This window comes from Emydura macquarii, unplaced genomic scaffold (assembly GCF_026122565.2).
Source record: "Emydura macquarii macquarii isolate MOO-44397 ecotype Brisbane River unplaced genomic scaffold, CSIRO-AGI_Emac_v2 contig_2321, whole genome shotgun sequence".
Classification (NCBI taxonomy): Eukaryota; Metazoa; Chordata; order Testudines; family Chelidae; genus Emydura; species Emydura macquarii.
Genome location: NW_027132458.1, coordinates 2,006,938 through 2,027,604, shown reverse-complemented (window position 1 = coordinate 2,027,604; position 20,667 = coordinate 2,006,938). Strand labels below are relative to the sequence as shown.

The following is a 20,667-nucleotide window of genomic DNA, read 5'->3' as shown; positions in this document are numbered from 1 at the left end:
TCAAGGGGAGCCACATATGCATCCAGATACTAACCATTTGGGCCAAGGGGTGAGGCTAAAAGGAAGTTTTTCCTACCATTGATTCAGAAGTAATATTCCTTCAAAAGGTACCATTTCTTTGTAAACAACTCTAGTTATTACAATCAAGGGAAACCTTATACGGGATGTGGGCTCTATGTAGTTCCTCCTGAGGGAAAAGGAGAATTGTGTGAGAAGGCATGTTTATGCACCCCATGTTTGGCCCAACATGCTGAATTAGCAGCAAGGGCTTGTGTATTGGAGTACTGTGGGCAAGTTCCATTATATTTTTTTCCCTTTATTGACTAAGAACACATTTACAAAGACCTGGTAAGTGAATATTTTATCCCAAGCCATCACAACCTCCATCCCTTCCTTCAAAATGTGTACTTATTTCTATGTTTTCTCCAAGCATTCTGGATCCAGTAGCTGTGATAAAGGCTTGCCTGTGGGAAATGAGCGAAGCTCATTCCTACCTACCTCTTTTACCATTCTCAGAAGCCAGGCCTTCAGCCTAGCCTACTATTCCAAGGCTCTCCGAAGTCCTGCTGTCAGTGCATCTCCTCTTTACAGCTGGGGTGTTTATGGACTGTAGAGCTGCTGCCACGTGCTGGTCTTTGAATAGCGTTTTATCCGATATATTTTACTAGGACTGTGGCAGGCTGCTGGGAGGGGCATGGCACTAAACGAGGGTCTGTGAAGTGTCTTCCGTTTTTTAAAAGGACTGTTTCCCCTTCCCCTGCTGGCGCAGGCCATAGCGCCAGCATAGCAGCAGCAGCTGAGCGCCCGGCGCAGGACACTCCCATGCCCGAGGCACCGGGCGCGCTCTGCTGCCGCTGGGAGAGGAATTTGCAGCAGCCGCAGCTGCCTCCCCACACCCAGCCGCACGCGCCGCTCACTCAGCCTCTCAGCCCCGCCCCTGCTCAGCTGCGGTACCCCCAGGCGCCCTGGGAGGAGCCAGCCCTCCCCCCCCGCGGTATCCCAGGCACTTGAGTCGGCCCTGGTTGCCCTGCTGCGCCACGCCCTGCTGCTTCCTTCGCACGTCATTCTAATCCCGCCCATTTCTTCGTCCTGGAGAGGGTCAATGGTACAGCCCCGCCTCTCTCCCCCCTTTCTAGGACGCATTGGTTTCTACAGCTGTCAGTCTCAGGCTCCAACCACTAGGAAGGACAGGGTCGGTGCACGCAAATCACCGCCTCCAGCGAGGGCGGCCTGCAAAGGTCGGGCGACACCACTTCCCAGCGTGCACCAAGAGCCTGGCGGGCCTTCTTTCGAGGTCCTGATTGGACAGTCGTGCTGCCAGCCAAAGCGCTCCAGCCAACCCCACCTCTCGCTGGGGGCTAAGCCCTGCCCCGGTAGTGGCCCGCCGCACGGGGCAGGAAGCAGGCAGGGCAGGGACGAGGTGGTGGCCGGTGGCCGCCATGTTAGTATAGGTTGAGGGGTCTGCTGCCAGGCGGGAGTGGAGACGCCCGCAGCCGCCCGTCCCCGCAGCGCCCGACAAGCGGCGGGGCAGGGGCGGTGAGAGCCCGGCCCGGGAGCGAGGCACGGCGGCGGCGGCGGGGAAGCGGCGCTGGCGGCCCGGCTCGTTGTCGTCGTCGTCGTCGCCGGCGGCGGCGGGACCCCGGGCAGGGGGGAGGCGCTGCTGCCGCTGCCGCCGCTTCTCCCGTGAACGATGCCGCGGGCGGCGCCGCTGGGCGGGGTCGGAGCTCGGCCGGCGGCGGCCCCTTGCTGTGTCCGGGCCGAGGCCGCCGGCCCCCGGGCCCCACCACGCGGCGGCTGGGCGAGCGCAGGATGCTGAGAGCGGCCCCGCGTCCCGGTGCTGCTGCTGCTGCTGCTGCCGCCGCGGGGAAAGGGCCCGCCCGGGGCTGAACGCGGACTCTCCCCTCCCCCTCCCGGGCTCTCGGCGCCTCCCCCGGGCCCTGCTCTCCCCGCAGGAGGAGCGGCGGTGGCCGCGGGGCAGAGCGGCTCCTCCCCTCCGGCCCCGGCCCCGGCCCCGGCTGCGCTGAGCGGCGGAAGATGGCGTGGGTGCTGAAGATGGATGAAGTGATCGAGTCCGGGCTGGCCCACGACTTCGATGCCAGCCTCTCCGGCATCGGGCAGGAGCTGGGAGCTGGCGCCTACAGCATGAGGTACCCGCCGCGTTGTGCTCCCCGGCCGGGCAAGCCCAGCCGGGCCGCCTCACAGCCGCCGCGGCGCTCCCGGTGCCTGGCTCTGGGGGCCCATGTGAGGCGGCCGGCGGCCACACGTGAGGGACCAGCGTGGGTACCCCCTGCCCGCTACAGGGGAGAGGAAGCGCCCCTGTCGCAGCCCCTTCCTCCTCTTGTGTCCAGCGCCCTCCTTGGGCTTTACTCCTTCACAGAGACGGTACCGGCATATCCCAGTAACGAGTGCTGGGCTGGGGACCCGGACGGGCAGATGGCACCGTCCTCATGAGCCCAGCCATGTTTGCAGAGGCTACTGCAGGGTTGCTCTTGTCCAGGTTAGCTTTAAATGTCTCCAGGGATGAGACTTCTGCAGCCTGGTACGTTCTCCATTAGGAACTCTTTCTATAGGGAAAGTGCTCAACGTAAGTGCAACTAGGTTTAGATCTGTGTCCTATCCTACATCTACCTTTCTTGGTTTTTTCCCACCTTTCAGAGTTGTTGTCTGTCATGTTTCCCAGCATAGGTGTTACTTAGTTAAGCTGTTTTATTTAGTTTTTCATTATTAACTATTTTTTTCCAGTTCCCTAATAACTTTTATTGTTCTTTGGTGAACTCTGATAGTGAGTATTCTTTTCAGAATAGTATCTAGTTGTACTTTTATTAGGCAGCACATCTTTTGCTTACGTGTAGTGACTTTGTGTCTCTGCGCAACCTAAAATTACGCTGGCCTTTATTGTTTCTTTTTCTACCATGTCACTTTTCCAGTTCATACCAAATCTAAAATCTGTTACCATTAGGTATATTTTTCCATTTGTGGCTTCCAGGTGTTCTTTTCTACTAAAAGTGTTTAATGTGCCCATCACCATGGCATCTAGGTGCACTTAAATTTAAATGTTTATTTAGAATAAATAGATTATATTCCATCTTCTCTCTTTACTGGTAACTCCAATTTAGCTAACCTTAAAGGGCGAAGACGGGGTGGTGGAAAACCTAGTCGTAGGTCAGGTGTCAAGAGATTCCAGAACCTGGTTGGGAAAGCTTAGGGCTTAGGCTATGTCTACACTAGCACTTTTGTCAGTCAAAGGGGTGAGAAAAAAAACACCCAACCAACATAAGTTTTACTGACAGAAGCACCGGTGTGTTCAGTGCTATGTCTGAAGGAGATGCTCTCCTGCCAACATAGCTTGCTCCTTGGGGGTAGTTTAATCATGTCAATGGGAGAGCCCTCTCCTGTCAGTATAGAGTGGCTACAGGGGACACCTTACAATGGGGCAGCTGTAAGATCGCTAGAGTAGACATAGCCTTAGATAGAAAGACAAATCTCATATTGAGTGGTAAAGGCAACCAGGGGTGGATTTGGACATGTATCCAATAGAACTTAATTTCAGAGGTGAGGGCCTGCTGTTGAGAATGCTGCCCATCTATGCACATAATCTTTGGATTAGACGAAGCATTTTGATCAACACAGATGACATACTGGTGCATAGGAGGAAGGTGGCTTCTGAGATAACTGAATTTATTTAGTTTAAGGTTTTGTTAAATAACTAGTACCTTGAATTTCATCCACAAAAGAATTTGTATCTAGGACATCATGTAAAGAACAAGTGTTTATATACTGTTGGTAGCTTACCCTATTCAGAAGGTGGGTGGCAAAAATGACCATTAGCTGAAACTTTTGAGTGATCTTCAAGGTTTAGGTATTCTAGTGCGTACAGCTTCTAAGGTGATTTTCATTTAATTCACTTACCTGCACTTCTAAAATTGCAACTTTTGTTGGGGGTCTGAAATCTGAAAAATGAAATGCTCTTTTTTATTGTCAAATTAACAGGTAGCTTCCCAATTGAGGTTGTTAGTATTTACTCACTCAGCTGTCCTGGGCTGTAGCCCACCTTTCTGCCCCATTCTCTTTATCTCAGTCAAAATCTGATGCTTCATTCCCCGGGGGGGGGGGGGGGAGAGTGTGTGTGTGTGTGTGTGTGTGTATAGGGGTGTGTAGGTGTAGTACTGTACCGGGTGGTGCTGGGCCTGCAGCTCTCTCTTGTCTGAGCTGTTTTTGTAATCAATTATTTTTGTGAGTTCTATTTTCTTACTATCCATCTCTTTATTTTTCTTAAATTAAATTAAATTTTGTAACTAGTATTTATTTCCTGTAGCTTATTAATAGTCTAGTTGCTAATACAACTCTTTTCTCAGGTATGTTTTTAAACATCTGTTATTCCCTGTAACCTCTCTGGCTAGCATTAACTCATTCCACTTTTTTTAATTTTTTTAAATTATTGTTCATATTTCTCCTGCAAACATTAGCTGATTCTGTGTGCCCATTTATGATGTGTTTTCTTTGAAATAAACTTTTTTTTAACCTACAGACTTAGTTAGTCCCGTGTTAAAATGCGTTATTTACTTCTGGTTCTTCCTGTTATCTTTCTGAGGAATTATGGTCTGAGCCTTATTTATGATGCCTCCTTAAAGATTTTCTCAGTTTCCTTCCATGATTATAGATTTTAATTCTTCCTATTGCACGGTACTGTTTCTTTGTTCCAGTACTGCTGTATTCTGTGAATCCATTCCTTACTATGCTGAATGCTGCTCTGTTCTCAGTCGCATCTTTCTTCGTGTTGGGTACCCATCCTGAGATTTTGCTGTTTATAGACGACATAAATCATGATCTCCTAAGAAGGTATCACACAAATAGTAGCTATATTTTTTAAATAAAAAAAGGGCAAGTTGTGAGTTACACAAGAATCTAAAGTCAATATTGTACATATTTTAGGTTTATAATAAAGCAAAAATTGAGTATTTTTAGATAACCTATGGGCAAAAACATTAGCTCTGTTTTGCGATTTTCATCTGTAAGCATGTGGTCAAAGGAATTATCTAATGGGGATTGTATTGTTCTTTGGGTAAAGTTCAGAGTTAGTTAGTTACACAAATAAGCTGGGTTTTTAGGTACCGACAACAGATATGTTAGGTGTTGTGCAGTAGGACGTAGTGGAGTATGATTTGGGTTAATGGTGACATAAATGGAAAAATAAAAGCAAGCGATGGAATATAAAGAATGTGACCATATAAGTCTCATTATTCTGTTGTGCCTGTTTTCATATGATAAGTTCATTACTTGTAATCTCTGGAAGGAAGTGATAGAGAAATGTTTTTGTTTTTGTTTTTTTGGTTTGAAAAATAGGCTTGCTATATAGAAATTAACCTCTAGGTCATACGTCCATACCCTGTCTCTTTGGAGGAAAACTAGCATGTGCTTCATGCCTCATTACCAATCTTCATAATGTATCTGGGTAGCTGAATCCTTCTATGTAAGGATTCTCACGCAAGCTGATGGTCAGTTTGTCCAGAAGTATAAGTTGTCAGCCAGTCCAGCATTTATCCAAATAGAATAACTCTGGATATTTGTTGATCAATGATGGTAGATTTTAAAGAGATGATGTCGACCTGAAATTGATTAATTTAAAAAATTTCCAGGTTTTCATGGTACTTCTTTAATAGTAGATCATGACATTTAAAAGTACCTTCAAAACATTTTTCTGATCATCTGCTTTAAGTGTCTTTTCAGCTACTGAGAAACTGACTCTACACAAGAAACAGTGACACTTGATATTACCTAGTGCTGTTAAATGTACAAAAAATAAAACCATTCCCCCAAACTGAAAAAAAATCAAATATTTTTTTAGTTCCAGGGAGGTAGCCGTGTTAGTCTGTTTTTAGCAAAACAACGAGAGTCCTGTGGCACCTTAAAGACTAACAAATGTATTTGGACATAAGCTTTCGTGGGCAGAAACCCACTTTGTCAAATATTTTTTGCTACCTTCTTTCAGTTACAATAATTTTGGCTGTTACAAGTAATGATTGTAGGTATGACACACAAAGAAATGTGACATTAAGTGCTTTTAAAGTAGGCCCTTTCGAAGTGCCTGAACAAGATCAATGTGGTTCCCCAGCCCTCTGAAAACTACTTAACCTCTGTAAATGGTTAATACTCTGAAAGAGGGTTAACATAATCCAAATGCAGTAAACTTGGCTCTTTTGGGACAAATGAGGGGTTTTTTTTGGTTTGTTTTAATAAGGCATCAGGTAGTGAAGGCTGTTTTGGGAAAGAAATATCACGAAAGCCTTGAGCCTTTATTTAAATTAAATCTGATTACTTATTTAGGTTTTTTAAATGTTTTATACTTATTTTTTTCATAACTAGCTATTTCAGTTTAAAAACTGCAGATTTCAATTAATCAGTTAACTGCCAGAACATGTTCTATCATTTGGGGACTTGTATATTTAAACTGTGTAACTGAGAGTCAACAAGAGCCATTAGCACTAGGCTGGGGAAAAAAGTCACGTAAATTCATTTAGAAAGCATAATACTTGTGAGTTAAATTACTACTATTCAAAACTTTGTATGCAGTAGAAAAACTAAGATTTCGTCTATTTTTGAAAATTTACCAAAACACCTATTCTGGAATAGTGACTTTGATATAAACCCATCGTGTGTGGATTTTTATTCTAAAAGTGGATTAAGCTAAATCAGGAAAAAACTACTCTTACTCTGGAAAAAGTCATCACAGCAGAGCTTATACCAAAATAACTATTTCAGAATAGTTGTTTCAGTAAATTTCCAGTTGTAGACAAGCCCTTAAAGAATCTGTTAGGCTTGACTTTGTTGCAGCTTGGAAAAGTTAGGAGTGGCCTTTGGGTCAAATCTCTTCTTGGAAATAAGAACTAAAAGAACTGAGATTTGAGAACTGAAACTAACACAATCACTCTTTCACCTTTACATTATCTGAGGGAGCTTCTTACAGCCTGGGGTGTTGGAGGTTTGTGGAACTTCAAATATAATCTGCTTCCTTGCTAAGCAGAGGCCTTATACAATTGAACAGGATCTATGGACACTATCTGACTAGAACTCCTGGTCCAACAGTGTGTGTGTGTTTGGATCTCACAGTTGGGGTTCGCACCCTTGTCCATTATGTTGGTGTCTGGCTGATACGTTTGTATCATAGCATAGTCTGATAAACTTCTCAAACTCTCTGCGCTAACAAAGAAAAAAATGTAGGAAAGTGATTCAGTACACACTTCTCTGTATTTGTGGGCACTGTTATTTTTGACCAATCAAATTACTGTTTAATATAGTTCCCATAACATCACATCACTTTCTAAACAAACTTGAATCTTTGTCCTGACTTCTTGTGTATTTACAAACACCATTTTTTCTAAGTAATCATTGAGTTTTCCTGGAATTTTAAAAAAACTTCTGAACTCTTTATTTAAAAAAAAAAAAAAAAAGACCTAACAACTTCTGCACTTTTTTTCTTCAAATATTTTTTGTTTGGCTTTTTTCTTCCACATATAAATGTAAAGCATAATAAGCACAATTTATATGAATATAGTTTTATTTTTATCATGGTAAAGCCCGGAAGCCCTGCTCCAATTATGATTGCAGCTTCGTTACGCTGCATGCTGTGCAAAACATAGAAAGACATATTCCATGTCCTGAAGAATTTTCAGTATAAAAAGTTTATCGTGTAAAAATATCATACGTCTTATGCATTACAATATGCATTATGCCTTACAAATTATAAATACACATTTTATAGAATGATAAAATTTGTTGTTTACATTTTTTGTTCTGTTTAAATTATTTTATTTATTGCAGTGACTCCAGAGTTCTAGATCAGGTATTCTCAACCTTTTTCTTTGAGATCACTTCTTCCCCCTCCCCCCCAATCTCCCCCAACATGCTATAAAAACTCCACAGCCCACCTGTGCTGCCACAACTGTTTTTCTGCATATAAAAGCCAGGGCCAGCATTAGGGGGTAGCAAGCAGGGCAGCTACCTGTGACCCCACATCATGAGGCCCCGTAAAGCTAAGTCGCTCAAACTTTGGCTTCAGTCAGCCCCAGGCTTCAGCCCCATGGGGTGGGGTTTTGGCTTTCTGCCTGTGCCCCATCGCATCTTAATGCTGGCTGTGCTTGGCGGACCCCCTGTGACCTGCTCATTGCCCCCCAGGGAGCCCTGGACCCATAGTTGAGAACCATTGTTTTAGATCTGTGGTGTCCAACCTTTTCAGCCTCATGGCTGAACATATTTCAAAAAGGTCAAGGAGACAGAGTTAATATTTCAAGACAGATTCTGTTGAGCTTGCCTAGCCAGCTCTAGTGTCTCCCTCCTTACAACTCCTGATGAAAGGTGTGTGTGAGGAGCAGAGTGGCTGTTGCATACTGCTTTCCAGTATCCCCTGATGGTATTGGTCCCTGGACCATAACCAGCTGGCACAAGTTGGGGCAGCCAACAGTTTTCTCTGGCCTGTGCTGAGATGGGCAGAGAACAAGGAGGAAGTAACTGGTGGCTGATTCTCTTCACTCGTTTTCCTGCTGTGGGTTGTTACATGGAAAAGGGGGCAATCCTTTGCTAGGCACTCTCCTTGGCTCAGGCCAGTTGAGTTTCCATCGTGCTGTCTCTGAAGCTCCTACAGGCTGGCAGGGAAGAAGGCAGCAGAGCAGCCAGAATTGCTATCCTCTTCTCCATAATGCAGCAGGGGAGCTTCTGAGTAGCTGCAACTCTGTACTCCTAGCTCACCTCAGAGCTGTTCTGTGGACTGCAGGGAAAGAAGCTTTGGGAGGCATTTGGGGATGTGATGCTTTCTACATCCTTGTAGTTATGTGGCTGATTCAAGCACTTACTTTAACATTGTGGAACTTGGCCCTGAAAGCCCAAGTTTTACTCATTAATACATAGCAAATTTTCTTACTACATTAAGCCACAGAGATACAATTTACAGCCTCAAGGGCCACAAGTGACTTCTTGAGCCACAAGTAGGATATCAATGCACGGCATACTACATAAAAAGTCATGCTCCTTACCCTGAAGAACATTTGATCTAAAACAAACAGATGAAGGGTGGTCAGTTATAAACAGTCACTTTTGATAATAAAATTCTTGATAAAATGGTTTTTTGTTTATATGAAGACTCCCCAATTACCTGTGGCCTTAGCAGCCAGCTGTTCTCTTCACAGAGGAAGTAGTTCAGAAGGGATTTGAATTTGGAAAGGGAAGTGACCTTGTAGACCAGGCAAGGAAGACTTTTCCAGGTGTAGGGGCTGACATAGTAGATACAGATAGGGAAGGATGTGAAGACACAGTTGTCTGAATCATAAAGATGGGCACTGTTTGCTTGAAGCAAATATTCAATATCCTTGGAGCTCAGCCATTCTGTTTTTCTCCATTGGAGAACAGGCGCATTAATAAAAAGTGGTACTACATGTAAAAACTTTCAAATTTTTAAGATGGTAAAATCTTGCACTCAAAAGTTAAAAGATGCCAGAATTAAGGTTGGCTGTAAAATGAGAGTTCTCTCAGCAAAAAGCAGAAATTATGACTGCCATTTGTGCCAAAAGTGTAAGGAGTCCAGAGTGGTTAAAAATCCATGTTTTTTATTTAAATCAAAAAATTTTTATTTACATTAAACATTTTTTTAAAAACAAACTTCTTTAAAATTAAATTTGACATTTTGACTAACTGTTAAATGTTAAACTTAGTATAATTTATTGTATAAATAAAAATACATTAAGATGAGAAGAAATCTAGTAGAGGATAATGAAGTGAACCTGAAACCTGTAATAGTTGGTGGTGCTTATTTGATGCATCTTTTAGCCAAACACTTACATGCCCCAGGAATAAAGCAAAATTTTGAAACTGTAAAATACTTTTGAAAGAATCACTTTGCTTCAGCTTCACTGAAGGACAGGAGGGGGATCAAAACTAATTCTTCCCCAGCACGTATGATGGAATTCAGAGGTTGACTACTTTGATCTGTTTATTTAAAAACTTGCCTATGCTGATCAGGATTTGTGAAGAAAATCATGACAAAATAGATGGAACTATCTCAGCCAAAATTGGTCAATATGAGACTAAGGAGAATGTAGAAGATATACTAAATATACTGAAATCTGTTTCTGTAGATTTGGACAAATTGCAGAGAGATTGCTGCTCTATTGCTGATGCTGTTGAAATTCGAAAAGACTTTAAAGCAACACTGCAGGACATTCAACAAAAAAATTTAAATTTTGCAGTCAGTGAACAAGCGGATGGAGCAAACTCTTATTCCACCTAATTTTCTTGCTAGTATGCACTGCACAAAGTCCCAGGGTAGATGCCTAACAGCTGAAGAGGAAGATGCTGTCATGACATGGACATCCTGACGTATAGTCATCCATCAGTCATGCCAATCATAATAAATATCAGGGCTGGGGGGGAATCAGGTTCAAGCAGTAATGTTTACTTATAAAGTTTTAAAAATTATATCTAGAAATACACTGTATCCTGGTTAGCAAAAAGTGTAAAGTCAGTTAAATTTAGTTGCAAAGCAGTATGTCTTCATGATTCACAAATGAGAATGAATTTTAGGAAAATTAAAAAATACAAATGCAAAAGGGGATTCAAAATGAAGACTTACATCAAGGTTTGCTGGTTTTAAATCATTATTAAAATTGGTGATTTAAATTGCTTTGATTTAAACCAGTCCACCCTAAAAGGTTCAGTGCTTATATTTAGCCTGACTGTTACAAATTGTAACTGAGGTTTACTGGTCTTCTTTGAAGTTGTTATGGATCCTTTCAGCATGGGCATGGTTTTCAACCCCCAGTCTCTGCTTTATATTAAAACCTGTGGGAATCCTTCAGTCATCAAAACCTTGAGTGGTAAATAGCATTGCTTCCTCAATTGTGGACATAAATTCGAATAGCATTTAGCCTTAGGGGAGACTTGTAAAGCTAAAATGAAAACTGAATTCATGCATGGATGTATTTCCTTGGGGTGCGGGGGAAGGAAGAGAGAGAAACTTCCTTCTAAGTATCTTCTGTTTCATTTTTAAAGTTAAACTGTTAACCTGCATCTGTACTGTCTAGCTGCTAGAGACATTCAGTATATATTTTCTAGGCTTAAGTCAATTTTCATTTGATTTATGCACTTCATGTATAATTATTTAGAAGCTCTTTGCCACTGATAAGCATTGGTCCCTGGATTCTGACATTGTCAGCACCAAATGCCAGATTCTTTGGCTTCTGAAAAAGTACAAAAACAATGTAGTACATATTAAATGAATTAAAAACTGGCTGACTGATAAGATTTCAAACAGTAGTTGTATATTGTTAATCACCATCTATTATGGGTAGAAAAAGGCATGTTTAAGTGATGGCAATTATCTATTGGAACAAATTACTCAGTGTGTGGTGGATTCTCTGTCACTTGAAATCTTAAAACAAAATTGGATGTCTTTTTTTAAAAAAGAAGCTGTGGCTTAATCAGACTTTATAAGCTTGATGCAAGAATTGTGGAATAAATTTCGATGACCTGTGTTATGCAGCAGATCAGACTGGATTATCATCAAGGACCCTTCTGGCCTTCAACGTATTTGAAATAATATATCTTTTCCTGAAAGGTGTTTTCCACTGTATGTAGACCATGTGTATGTGAGCAATATCTTAACAATGGCACAAGTTGCTACCTTGCAACAATAATTTTTTAAGCACGTCACGTCTAGATTCTAAAATTATTTGAACTTTTTTTTTCCAGTTCTGAGTGTGAGGTTACTGTTACAGGGTATTGTTGTGTTTGCTTCCCATTTCCCCTCAAGGATTGCATGGTGTATGGGTAGGGCCATACCTATCACAGCTGTGAAAAATGTGTGTCAGACCGTGGAACCTATTCTCCTCCATGAAATACGGTGTTTTGTGTACTTTTACCCTACCCTATACACATTTCATGGGGAGACCAGTATTTCTCAAACTGGGGGGCCCCCACCCAAAAGGGGGTCGCAAGCCTACTGTAGGGGGGTTGCAGTATTGCCATCCTTATTTCTCAGCTGCCTTCAGAGCTGGATGGGCACCCAGCTCTGAAGATAGCACCGCCACCAGCAGCAGCGCAGAAGTAAGGGTGGCATGGTACGGTATTGCCACCTTTACTTCTGTGGTGCTGCTGCTGGTGGCAGCACAGTCTTTAGAGCTGGGCGCCCAGTCAGCAGCTGCCATTCTCCAGCCACCTAGCTCTGAAGGCAGCGCAGGAGTAAAGGTAGCAATGCTCTGACCCCTCTACAATAGCCCTGAGACCCTCCTGTGCCACTTTTTGGGTTAGGACCCCCCAAGTTTGAGAAATGCTGACTTAAGGGCTTTACATCTTTATATTTTGCCATTTTAACATATATATTCATGCAAAACAGGAGCCTTCAGGTAGATTCTTTTGTATATTCTTAGATGTATTGTCTGATTGCATCACTGACAAGGTTAATCATCTTTCCGGTTTGGTGTACATACAGTGAAGCAAGCAAAGCAGGCATGAACTTCTTTCTTACTTGATGTTAACTTTGAAGTTTGGCCCCCTAACTTCCTCCAATAACTCTTCTTACTTTCTTTGATCTGCTGAAGTTTCACTCGTGACTTCTCCCTTTAAACCTTGTCTATGCTATACTTCAAGTAGAGTCTCCAGGAACTTGGGTACATCCTGCTTTCAATTTATAATGAGGATAGTTTCTGTTTGTGACAGTAAGAAAGGGCCTGTTGGTTCAGGTGCTTAAGATAACAAGTGTCATTGTAGGGGCTGGGACAAAACTCTCTGTACTGCAACTAATGACTTTAGAAATTTGAGCTTGGAGTTCCTTCACTTAGGATTGTGGCTCCATAAGCAATGTATCTTATAGAACCATTCAAGTTGGCATCTCTCTTAACCTGGCTTTACAGATGAGGAAATGAAGCAGAGCAGTTCAGTGACTTCAGAAGGTCAAAGTATATTAGTGGCAGAGGAAAGAATAGAACCCATCTCTTGTGATTCCCTCCCAGTCTAGACTTAGGTTATGTCTATATTGATGGTGGCACTGTCGACGCTGCTGGATTGATTCTGTGAAATCGATTGAATGAGCAGGTCTCCACTGCTGATGGATCCGGAAGTTGATGCGGTTAATCCACCCCCACAAAAAGAGTACGCTGCGTCAATGGGAGGGCATTTCCCGTTGATGCAGCATAGTGGGGACACCGCGGTAGGTAGAAGTTAGGAAGTCGATGGGAGAGATGCAAGCTACTGTATGTAGCTTGCGTATCTCCCATTGACTGCCGCCAAATTTCGCCAGCAGTGTAGACCAAGTCTCTGTCTTATCTGCACTGGTAGTTTTGGGAAAACTCTTCAGGTCTTGTTTCCACCAGTGGGAATGTTAATGTAGATCAGGGTGGAGTGATTTAAATTCTTCATTTTAATCTTGTTTTGCATTTGTACTTTTTAGTCATTTTCCTAAAGAAAGGTTAATTGTCATTGGTGGGAACCATTGTTTATTTGCAATGTTGCAACATGTTTATTTGCAGCTATATTTGGTCTTTGTGCTAAATTTGGTGCTTCTTTTTGCTAACCAGGAGGATATGCTATATGCACCTCTCTTTAATCACTTATAGCTTAACTTAACCTGTGTTCAGATTCTTAATGCTTACATTTTTATTGTGTTAGAAAATGATGAAAAATGCATTAATTTTTTACTTGTGATTTATGTCAAGCTCTACTTGAATGGAAATTCAAATTAAGTTAAAATGCTCAAAAACATTTTAGATTTTTTTAAAAGTGCTGGATACATAAAGGAAAAGTTTATCAAAACATTTTGTATTTAAAACCAGTTTATTAAAAAAAGGAAGTATGATATGTAGTTAGTGAATTTAACTAATTGTTTCTGGTCATCTTGTACTTTGAGTCTAGAACTAACAGAGCTTATCCTTTCACACCTCAGTTTTCATACATTAGAAGAGGAATACAAGTTTTTCCATTTTATAAATTTTTTGGTTTCTTAACTTTGAATGACCTAGTAAGTAACTGAACTAGTTGGATGAACTGAAATGAAGAAAACATTCTTTCTGTACCCACACAAGAGGCTACTGCTGTCAAAAGTTGGTTTAACACTTAAAGTCCAGTTCCAGTAATTTCCATCAGTTCAGTGGTTTGACTTTTTCTTTAAAACTTTGCAGCAGACATGTACTGCTTAATATTATTTCAATTTAATTTAAATTATTTTAATAGAATGTGATAAATATAGGCCTTAACATAGGTTATAGGTTAAATAGGTACTTAATTTAATTAAAAAAAACCTGCTTTTTATCCATTCTGCTTTTTGGAAATATTTTTCCTAAGGTGGTGACCCTTGTTCTAATTTCACCTTTGTTTTGTAGGATACTTACATGCTTCTTTCTGACTGACTGAGGTATGTTTTTTGTTTTGTTTTTTCCAGTGATGTTTTGGCACTGCCCATTTTCAAGCAGGAAGATTCCAGCCTTCCACCAGACAATGAGACTAAACATCCACCGTTTCAGTACGTTATGTGTACTGCAACATCTCCAGCAGTCAAATTGAATGATGAAACTCTTACTTACTTGAACCAAGGTTAGTATGCATCCTCTGCATACGTTGTTTACTGTGGATGTAGCTTAATGAATGCTGGGATACTGAAAAGTGTAGTGATGAAAAATGGGGATGATATCTTCATCTTTCATTTTCATATGGAATTTCTAAAGACCAAGAGAGCTAGAGGAGGTTTCTCCTTATCACTTTGATTGTCAATTTCAGTCACATCCAGCAATGCTTATGGCATTTCTCTTATTCCTTTCCTGACCATCATATATGCCAGTATGTCCAACCCTTGTGACATACATCCACTTCAGCAATATGCCATGGTCTAAGGGCAACATATTGTTTTGCACATAAACATGCAAGCTTTAAATTAAAATCTAAATGTGCACTACATCATATTTGCTTTTATCTACATATTCCTTGATAGTTTAATACAAATTGCTTGAGTTTACCAGCAATAAAAACATACAGTTGGATCATATCTTTGGTTTGCAGTTATATGATGAAAGTGGCCTGGGGCTTATTTTATCACTTTTGTAATGATATTACTAAAAAGTTACAGCATATAACAGCATGCCAAATGTTAAAGTTGACTTCAGTGGGAGATGCTGGGTGCTTCCCACTGTAGAAAATCAGGTCAAATAAGTAGGCACCTAACTTCAGGCACCCAGTAATGAAAATCTTGACCTTGATTGCATTCTGCTTGTGGAGGAATGCATAAGCAAATCCTCATTTGGAGAGAAACTCTCAAGGCTGCACAGGATGCCAATAAAATATGGCTTTAGCAACAGCTGCATAGGAACCAGATAGGAATTGCCATTACTGATCATATTTTAATCTTCTGTTCCCCGTGCATTGGCTTCCTAGATAGAAGTCTCCTTCTATCTTAAACTTAAAGCTCAAGAACTAGACCACTGGGCAATCTAGGAACAGGTAAGAAGAGGTGGTAGCAAAATGTATACTAAAATTTCAGAGGTGTGGACAGGGAAATTACAGAAGCCAGTATATATGTAATTAAATCTCCAAGAGTTCAGAAGTCCACCCAAAAAATTGAATATATCTTTTAGGTCTTAGTCTGCAAAAGTATTTTTGTAGTTACAAAAGCAGTAGGAGCACCAAAAGCCACAGAAATCTATAATCTTTTTTTAAAGGTTCTTAATATTAATTTAACTTTAAGTTTAAAGGCAGCAAGAATCCTTCTGGGAAGGTAATGTGTAGGGTTAGAAGTAATGCCACTACCGAGAGACCCTGCAAGCATTGGAAAAAGATACTGACCTTTCATTGAAGCAAAATAATTTCAAACTTGCTTATATGTAATGAACTAGAAAATCAAGCCTAAAATATCTGTTACCATATTAGTATAAAAGAGAAGCATTATTTCACATTTTAAAGGATATGGTCTGAATTTTCTGTACCTGTAGGTAGCACTCAAAATGAATATAAATAGAGAGCTTTGATGTAGGTAGGATACTTCACAATTTTTTTTACTTCATGCATTTGACAACCTTTCATTTATTTATTTTTATATATATATAAATCAGTTTCATTGTCTCCCCTTTACAGTTAATCAGTTTCTCTGTGTGTGTTTTTTCACCCTACAATAAGGGAAAGAGAAATTATTTTTAAAAGCAAGAAAATGTGATTTGTAAATGCCCCCAAATGGGGAAGGAGATGCACACTATCTGAAACTAATTTTAATTAAAATTGAAAAAAATTGACTAGACTTTAAGGTGGTGTAATTTTCCAAATATGGTTGGTTAGATAAATTACTTGGCTGATGTTTTTATTGAGTGTTGTTGGGTTTTTTTGAGAAAATTCAAAGGTTAAAATCATTGTAATCTTAAATGGCAGTTAGCCAGGGCTCAACCAATCTGTATAACAATGTAGCTTACTGTCAAGTCTTGGATATCTATTTATGACTAAATTATGTTTGAAAGGTAAATGCATAATGTCATCTCTGGGCAAATCTTTACAAAGCAACACCTACAAGTAGATGTCCTTGCAGTCCTTAAGTATTTTACTGTCTGTCTCTCTTTCAAGAAGCCAGTTAGATTATTTGTCATGCAAGTCTCACCACTTTATCAATTAGCCTGTGATAGAAAGTGTACTATCTTCTAGGGAAGTCCTTTCCACTAAACGTCACCAGTCAATAGACAAACTTGGGAAGTTTTTTTCTTGCTGAGTTTAAGGGAAGAAATGCTGTCATACTATGTTAGTTAAAAATAAAACATATAAGCTATTAGCAATCTATACCTTATGCTTTTTGCTACAAGAAAGTAGCCTTGTGCATTTCATTATTTCCACATCCTGTGATGGTTTGGTGCTATTATTTTGATTTGAGGAAATTTGAGTTCTTTCCTTTCCAGTGATATTCCCATTTGTTTGCTGTTTGTTGGTTTTGCAATTTTGCTCCAATAGTCTGCATGAACTAGAACAGGCTTTAAATCTGTGAACAGATTGCCACAGTTCAGCATTTCCATATAAATAAAATGTCTTTTTTTTGACATTCATTGGTACCAGCCTTTGGTGTTTGCATTAGAGAAGTTTTACTGTTTCTAAATTCTTCACATAAAAATACAAAATTTAATACATGGATCTATTAAAATTATTTAAAAGGAATGACAGAACAACCAACCGGGTTTTAGAAATTACCTTAGGAAGTTTCCTTTGGTGTGAGGTCTGAGTAAACTGTTCATTTTATTCCTGCAGTTTTAGGAAAGGGTGAGGGTAAATTCTGAGCGGTGGCTCACGTTCAGAGTATCTTGTAAGTTCCAAGGTTATCTCCTCAAGTTCATCCCTTCAAGAACCCTTTTTAATGTACCTAAAATTACCCATTCATGACCTTCCTAGTAGGTTATTAAAAGACATTGATAAATGTACTAAATTGATTTGGAAACCTTATTTGAAGTGACTGACATAACCACCACCGTGTTCCTTCATGTTCTCCTTTTTTATATTTGCCTTCATCCCCTGCTCCAGTTCTTCTTGTGACTGCTATGTCTGTAAGTTGATCTTTGTGCTTGTGTTAGGAAATGTTTAAATAGCATGAAATTGTGCTGTTGAAATGAAAGTTAGTAGATGGAAGTGTTTTTAAGTGTCTGAGGTCTAGAATCTATATATGCAGACTACTTAAATTTAATACTGGCATGATGACAAAATATCCTCTTCAGATTTCCACATGAATATACCTCATTTTGTGCACTTATATTTATAACCTACTCTTTCTGTATTTGTTTTAAACACTATTCCAGACATATTGATGTGAGTAACAGCAGTTATTTACATAATTGAATACAAGACCATAATATATGGTTTTTGTTATGTAAGAGGTCTGACTAGATCCTTATGCTTCCCTCAGATCTCATAATCTTTGTGTGGGTGTGGGGACTGCATGCATTTTTTTGGGGATCCTCCAAGATATCATTTATAATCAAGAAGGATTTAGCTGAAATAAATGCTTCTAAGAAAATATTTTAGAGGTAAATATGTTGTTTGGGGTCTGAGTACTGAATATGAAAGGGAATTTGTGTTGGTCTATCGCACTGGGCCTTTTGGATTGCACTTCCCTTATTGGTATTTAAGTGAGGAATATAAATAATTTATGAATAGTTCAGGAAAATAGCTATTTTTATAATAGCAATGGGCAATATTATGACGGGGGCTGTATTGTGTTAGGGCTTGAACAAACATAGTAGATGAGGTCCTTGCCCTGAAGAACTTAGTCTAAGAAAAATATAAATTGTTATTGCTTTGTGTAGTTTTGTAAATATCTTTGTTAGTTAGTCATAGATTTCTTTTGAACTTTTAGGCCACCTTGTGTTTTGGAATTCAAATGTTTAAAGTTATTTGTCTTTATAAATACTTGATTAAAGTTTCTTGGATAGACCAACCGCTAATTGAAAGGGTTCAGACAAATCTTCCAGTGGAAAAGTTATTCCATAATTGTCCATTGCAATGTTCGTACGTTTCCCTTGGCAGCATCAGGTACTGGCCACTGTCAGTGTCTCAGTATTTGACTACATGGTCTGGTTTGATATGGAAGTTCCTGTTTCTGTGTAACAGCATTCATGCACCAAAATCTTTGCTTATGAACCTGCTTAGAGTAAATGTAGTAGCATTTAATGTATGATTAGATTACTGGATGGGAGTATACAACTATACATTAAAGCTTTCAGTGATTTAATCTAAGTCAGTTCTCCATATTTTGGGTGTTAGTCTGGTGCCAGTCACTGTAGTATCTAAGCAAAAGAATTGACTCTGAATTTAGCTGATTGTCAGTTATGTCTTAGTTTCATACATCACTAGTTTTATTTGAATATAGTAGTTAGGGAATGCCAAAGAAGAGTATGAAGAGTGGAAGGTATGGTACAGGGAGAGTCAGCCAGTAAGACCAGTGAAGACTTCTCCAATCCCCTTCACACTGGAGGTGCAGATGTGTGCTCAAAGCACTCTGTATAAAATTCCCCCAGAATGTGGTACAGCTCTCCAGGCAGTCCATTACAAAAAATGTTCTGTCTTTCCTTCAACTGTATTTTCATGGAATCTGTATTAATTTTGTCTCCCAGCTAGTATCTTTATGCTGCAATTGGACAGTTCTTACTAATGTCAATTTGTACGTATAAAAGATTGAAGCAAGTTCTTGGTAGCATATGATGAGGAGCACCAAACATTCAGGATATGTTTCAGAATGAGGCAAGAAAAGGAGAGAAACAGAGGATTGTAAAATGGTTGTATATGTTCTGTTGTTAATGCTAGCTAAAAAAAGCAATCCTGATGATATGGACAAATTCATATGTACTGCAGACTGTCTCAGCCTGAATAAAGTATAACTCATAATGAAGTGGTAGCAAGAGCAAAACAGAAATCTGTCCTGTTCAAAAAGGAACAGATGGTCAAGTCTTTCAAAATAAATAACATTCTTACCCTACTATATAGGTCTGTATCCATTTGATGGTGTGAATATATATATATAGTATCACTGTACATGATACTTAAATGTTATTAGAACAAAGAAAAAGATGCATTTGATTGTATTTTCAACAAAAAATTGACTACTAAGTGTGATTGAAAGGGATAGTGAAGGGTGTTTTAGAAAGAAGGGGAACTGTTTTTAGGCATAGCATGGATTCATTTTCCAATTTACTGAATACTGTAACAGTTTAAACTATTAGATTTATTGTAACATGCTTGATCTGCTTTCCATTTTCCTTCTCTGGTACACATAACATTATAAAGTGCTTACTATGTGAAAGACCACCAGCATTATGTATACATGGTCCTGCTGTACACTAAGTGTCATGCTTTTTTAACTAGAAACTCATAGCCGGGAGTAATTGATTTCTGAAAGTTATGGAGCAACAGCATAAGTGTAGGATGAGGAATTGATTCTCAAATTGTTCTGCTCTTGCACTCTTCATGAAGGATGTAAAGCTGATGCTTTTAGTTTGTAGCCTTTGCTGCTGATGTCTGGTAAAACAAGCCAGCAAATGTAATGTCTGTGTAGTTGGTGTTTGGAAGAAAAAAGTTTAGGAGATCACTTGATATGGTGGAGTAAATCCACTGCAGTTGATCCTAGTGAACCTTTTAAGATCTCTGTTTAGTCCTGCCTTCTTGAATAAGAACAAAGCTAGCCTTGCCATATGTGTAGTGTTTCACCATAGGAGGAAAAATGCTCTTTATCGGTTTTTAGATAAGTTGCTCCTAGCTTCCTCTATACTGAAACAAACTCACTTAAAGCATAGCAGTATGATTCATCTGGCTCTTGGCTATTGAAATAACCAGTAATTAATTATTTCTTTTAAAGACTACCATTTTTAGGAAGTTACAGGAAAGGCTTTTCCGCCACATAGACAGCATATATTTAAGGCAAGATAAAATACAGATGATCAGTAGCTATAAATAGTATAAAAACTCATTCAGTCAGAATATGTGGTACTTGTGAGTATGTTCTCTTTTGTCATCAACATATTGCCTTTCAGCTATTTCAGATATAAAGGAATTCAACTTTCAATGTAGTCTATGTTCCTTTCTGCCAAATAGGAATAAATGCTTAAACTAGATATAAAGTAGGATACCTAGGGTTTGGAAGTATCTATAGCTTCAACAGTACCATAAAGATTTCACTTTATT

The 20,667-nt window shown here is 40.0% G+C and overlaps 1 protein-coding gene across 3 annotated transcripts in view; it reads left to right on the top strand.

The window, feature by feature from the left end:
• The first annotated feature begins 1,469 nt into the window (after window positions 1-1,469).
• The window catches only part of UBP1 (upstream binding protein 1), a 49,369-nt gene continuing 30,171 nt past the window's right edge, over window positions 1,470-20,667 (top strand). Inside the window, exons 1-2 of one of the 3 annotated variants that reach the window (XM_067560887.1) lie at window positions 1,470-2,147; window positions 14,420-14,571. In XM_067560887.1, coding sequence (XP_067416988.1) covers window positions 2,035-2,147; window positions 14,420-14,571 — 265 coding nt within the window. In that variant the 5' untranslated portion in view covers window positions 1,470-2,034. The remainder of the gene's footprint in view (window positions 2,148-14,419; window positions 14,572-20,667) is intronic. The other 2 variants (XR_010922116.1, XM_067560886.1) reach the window with 2 other exon arrangements.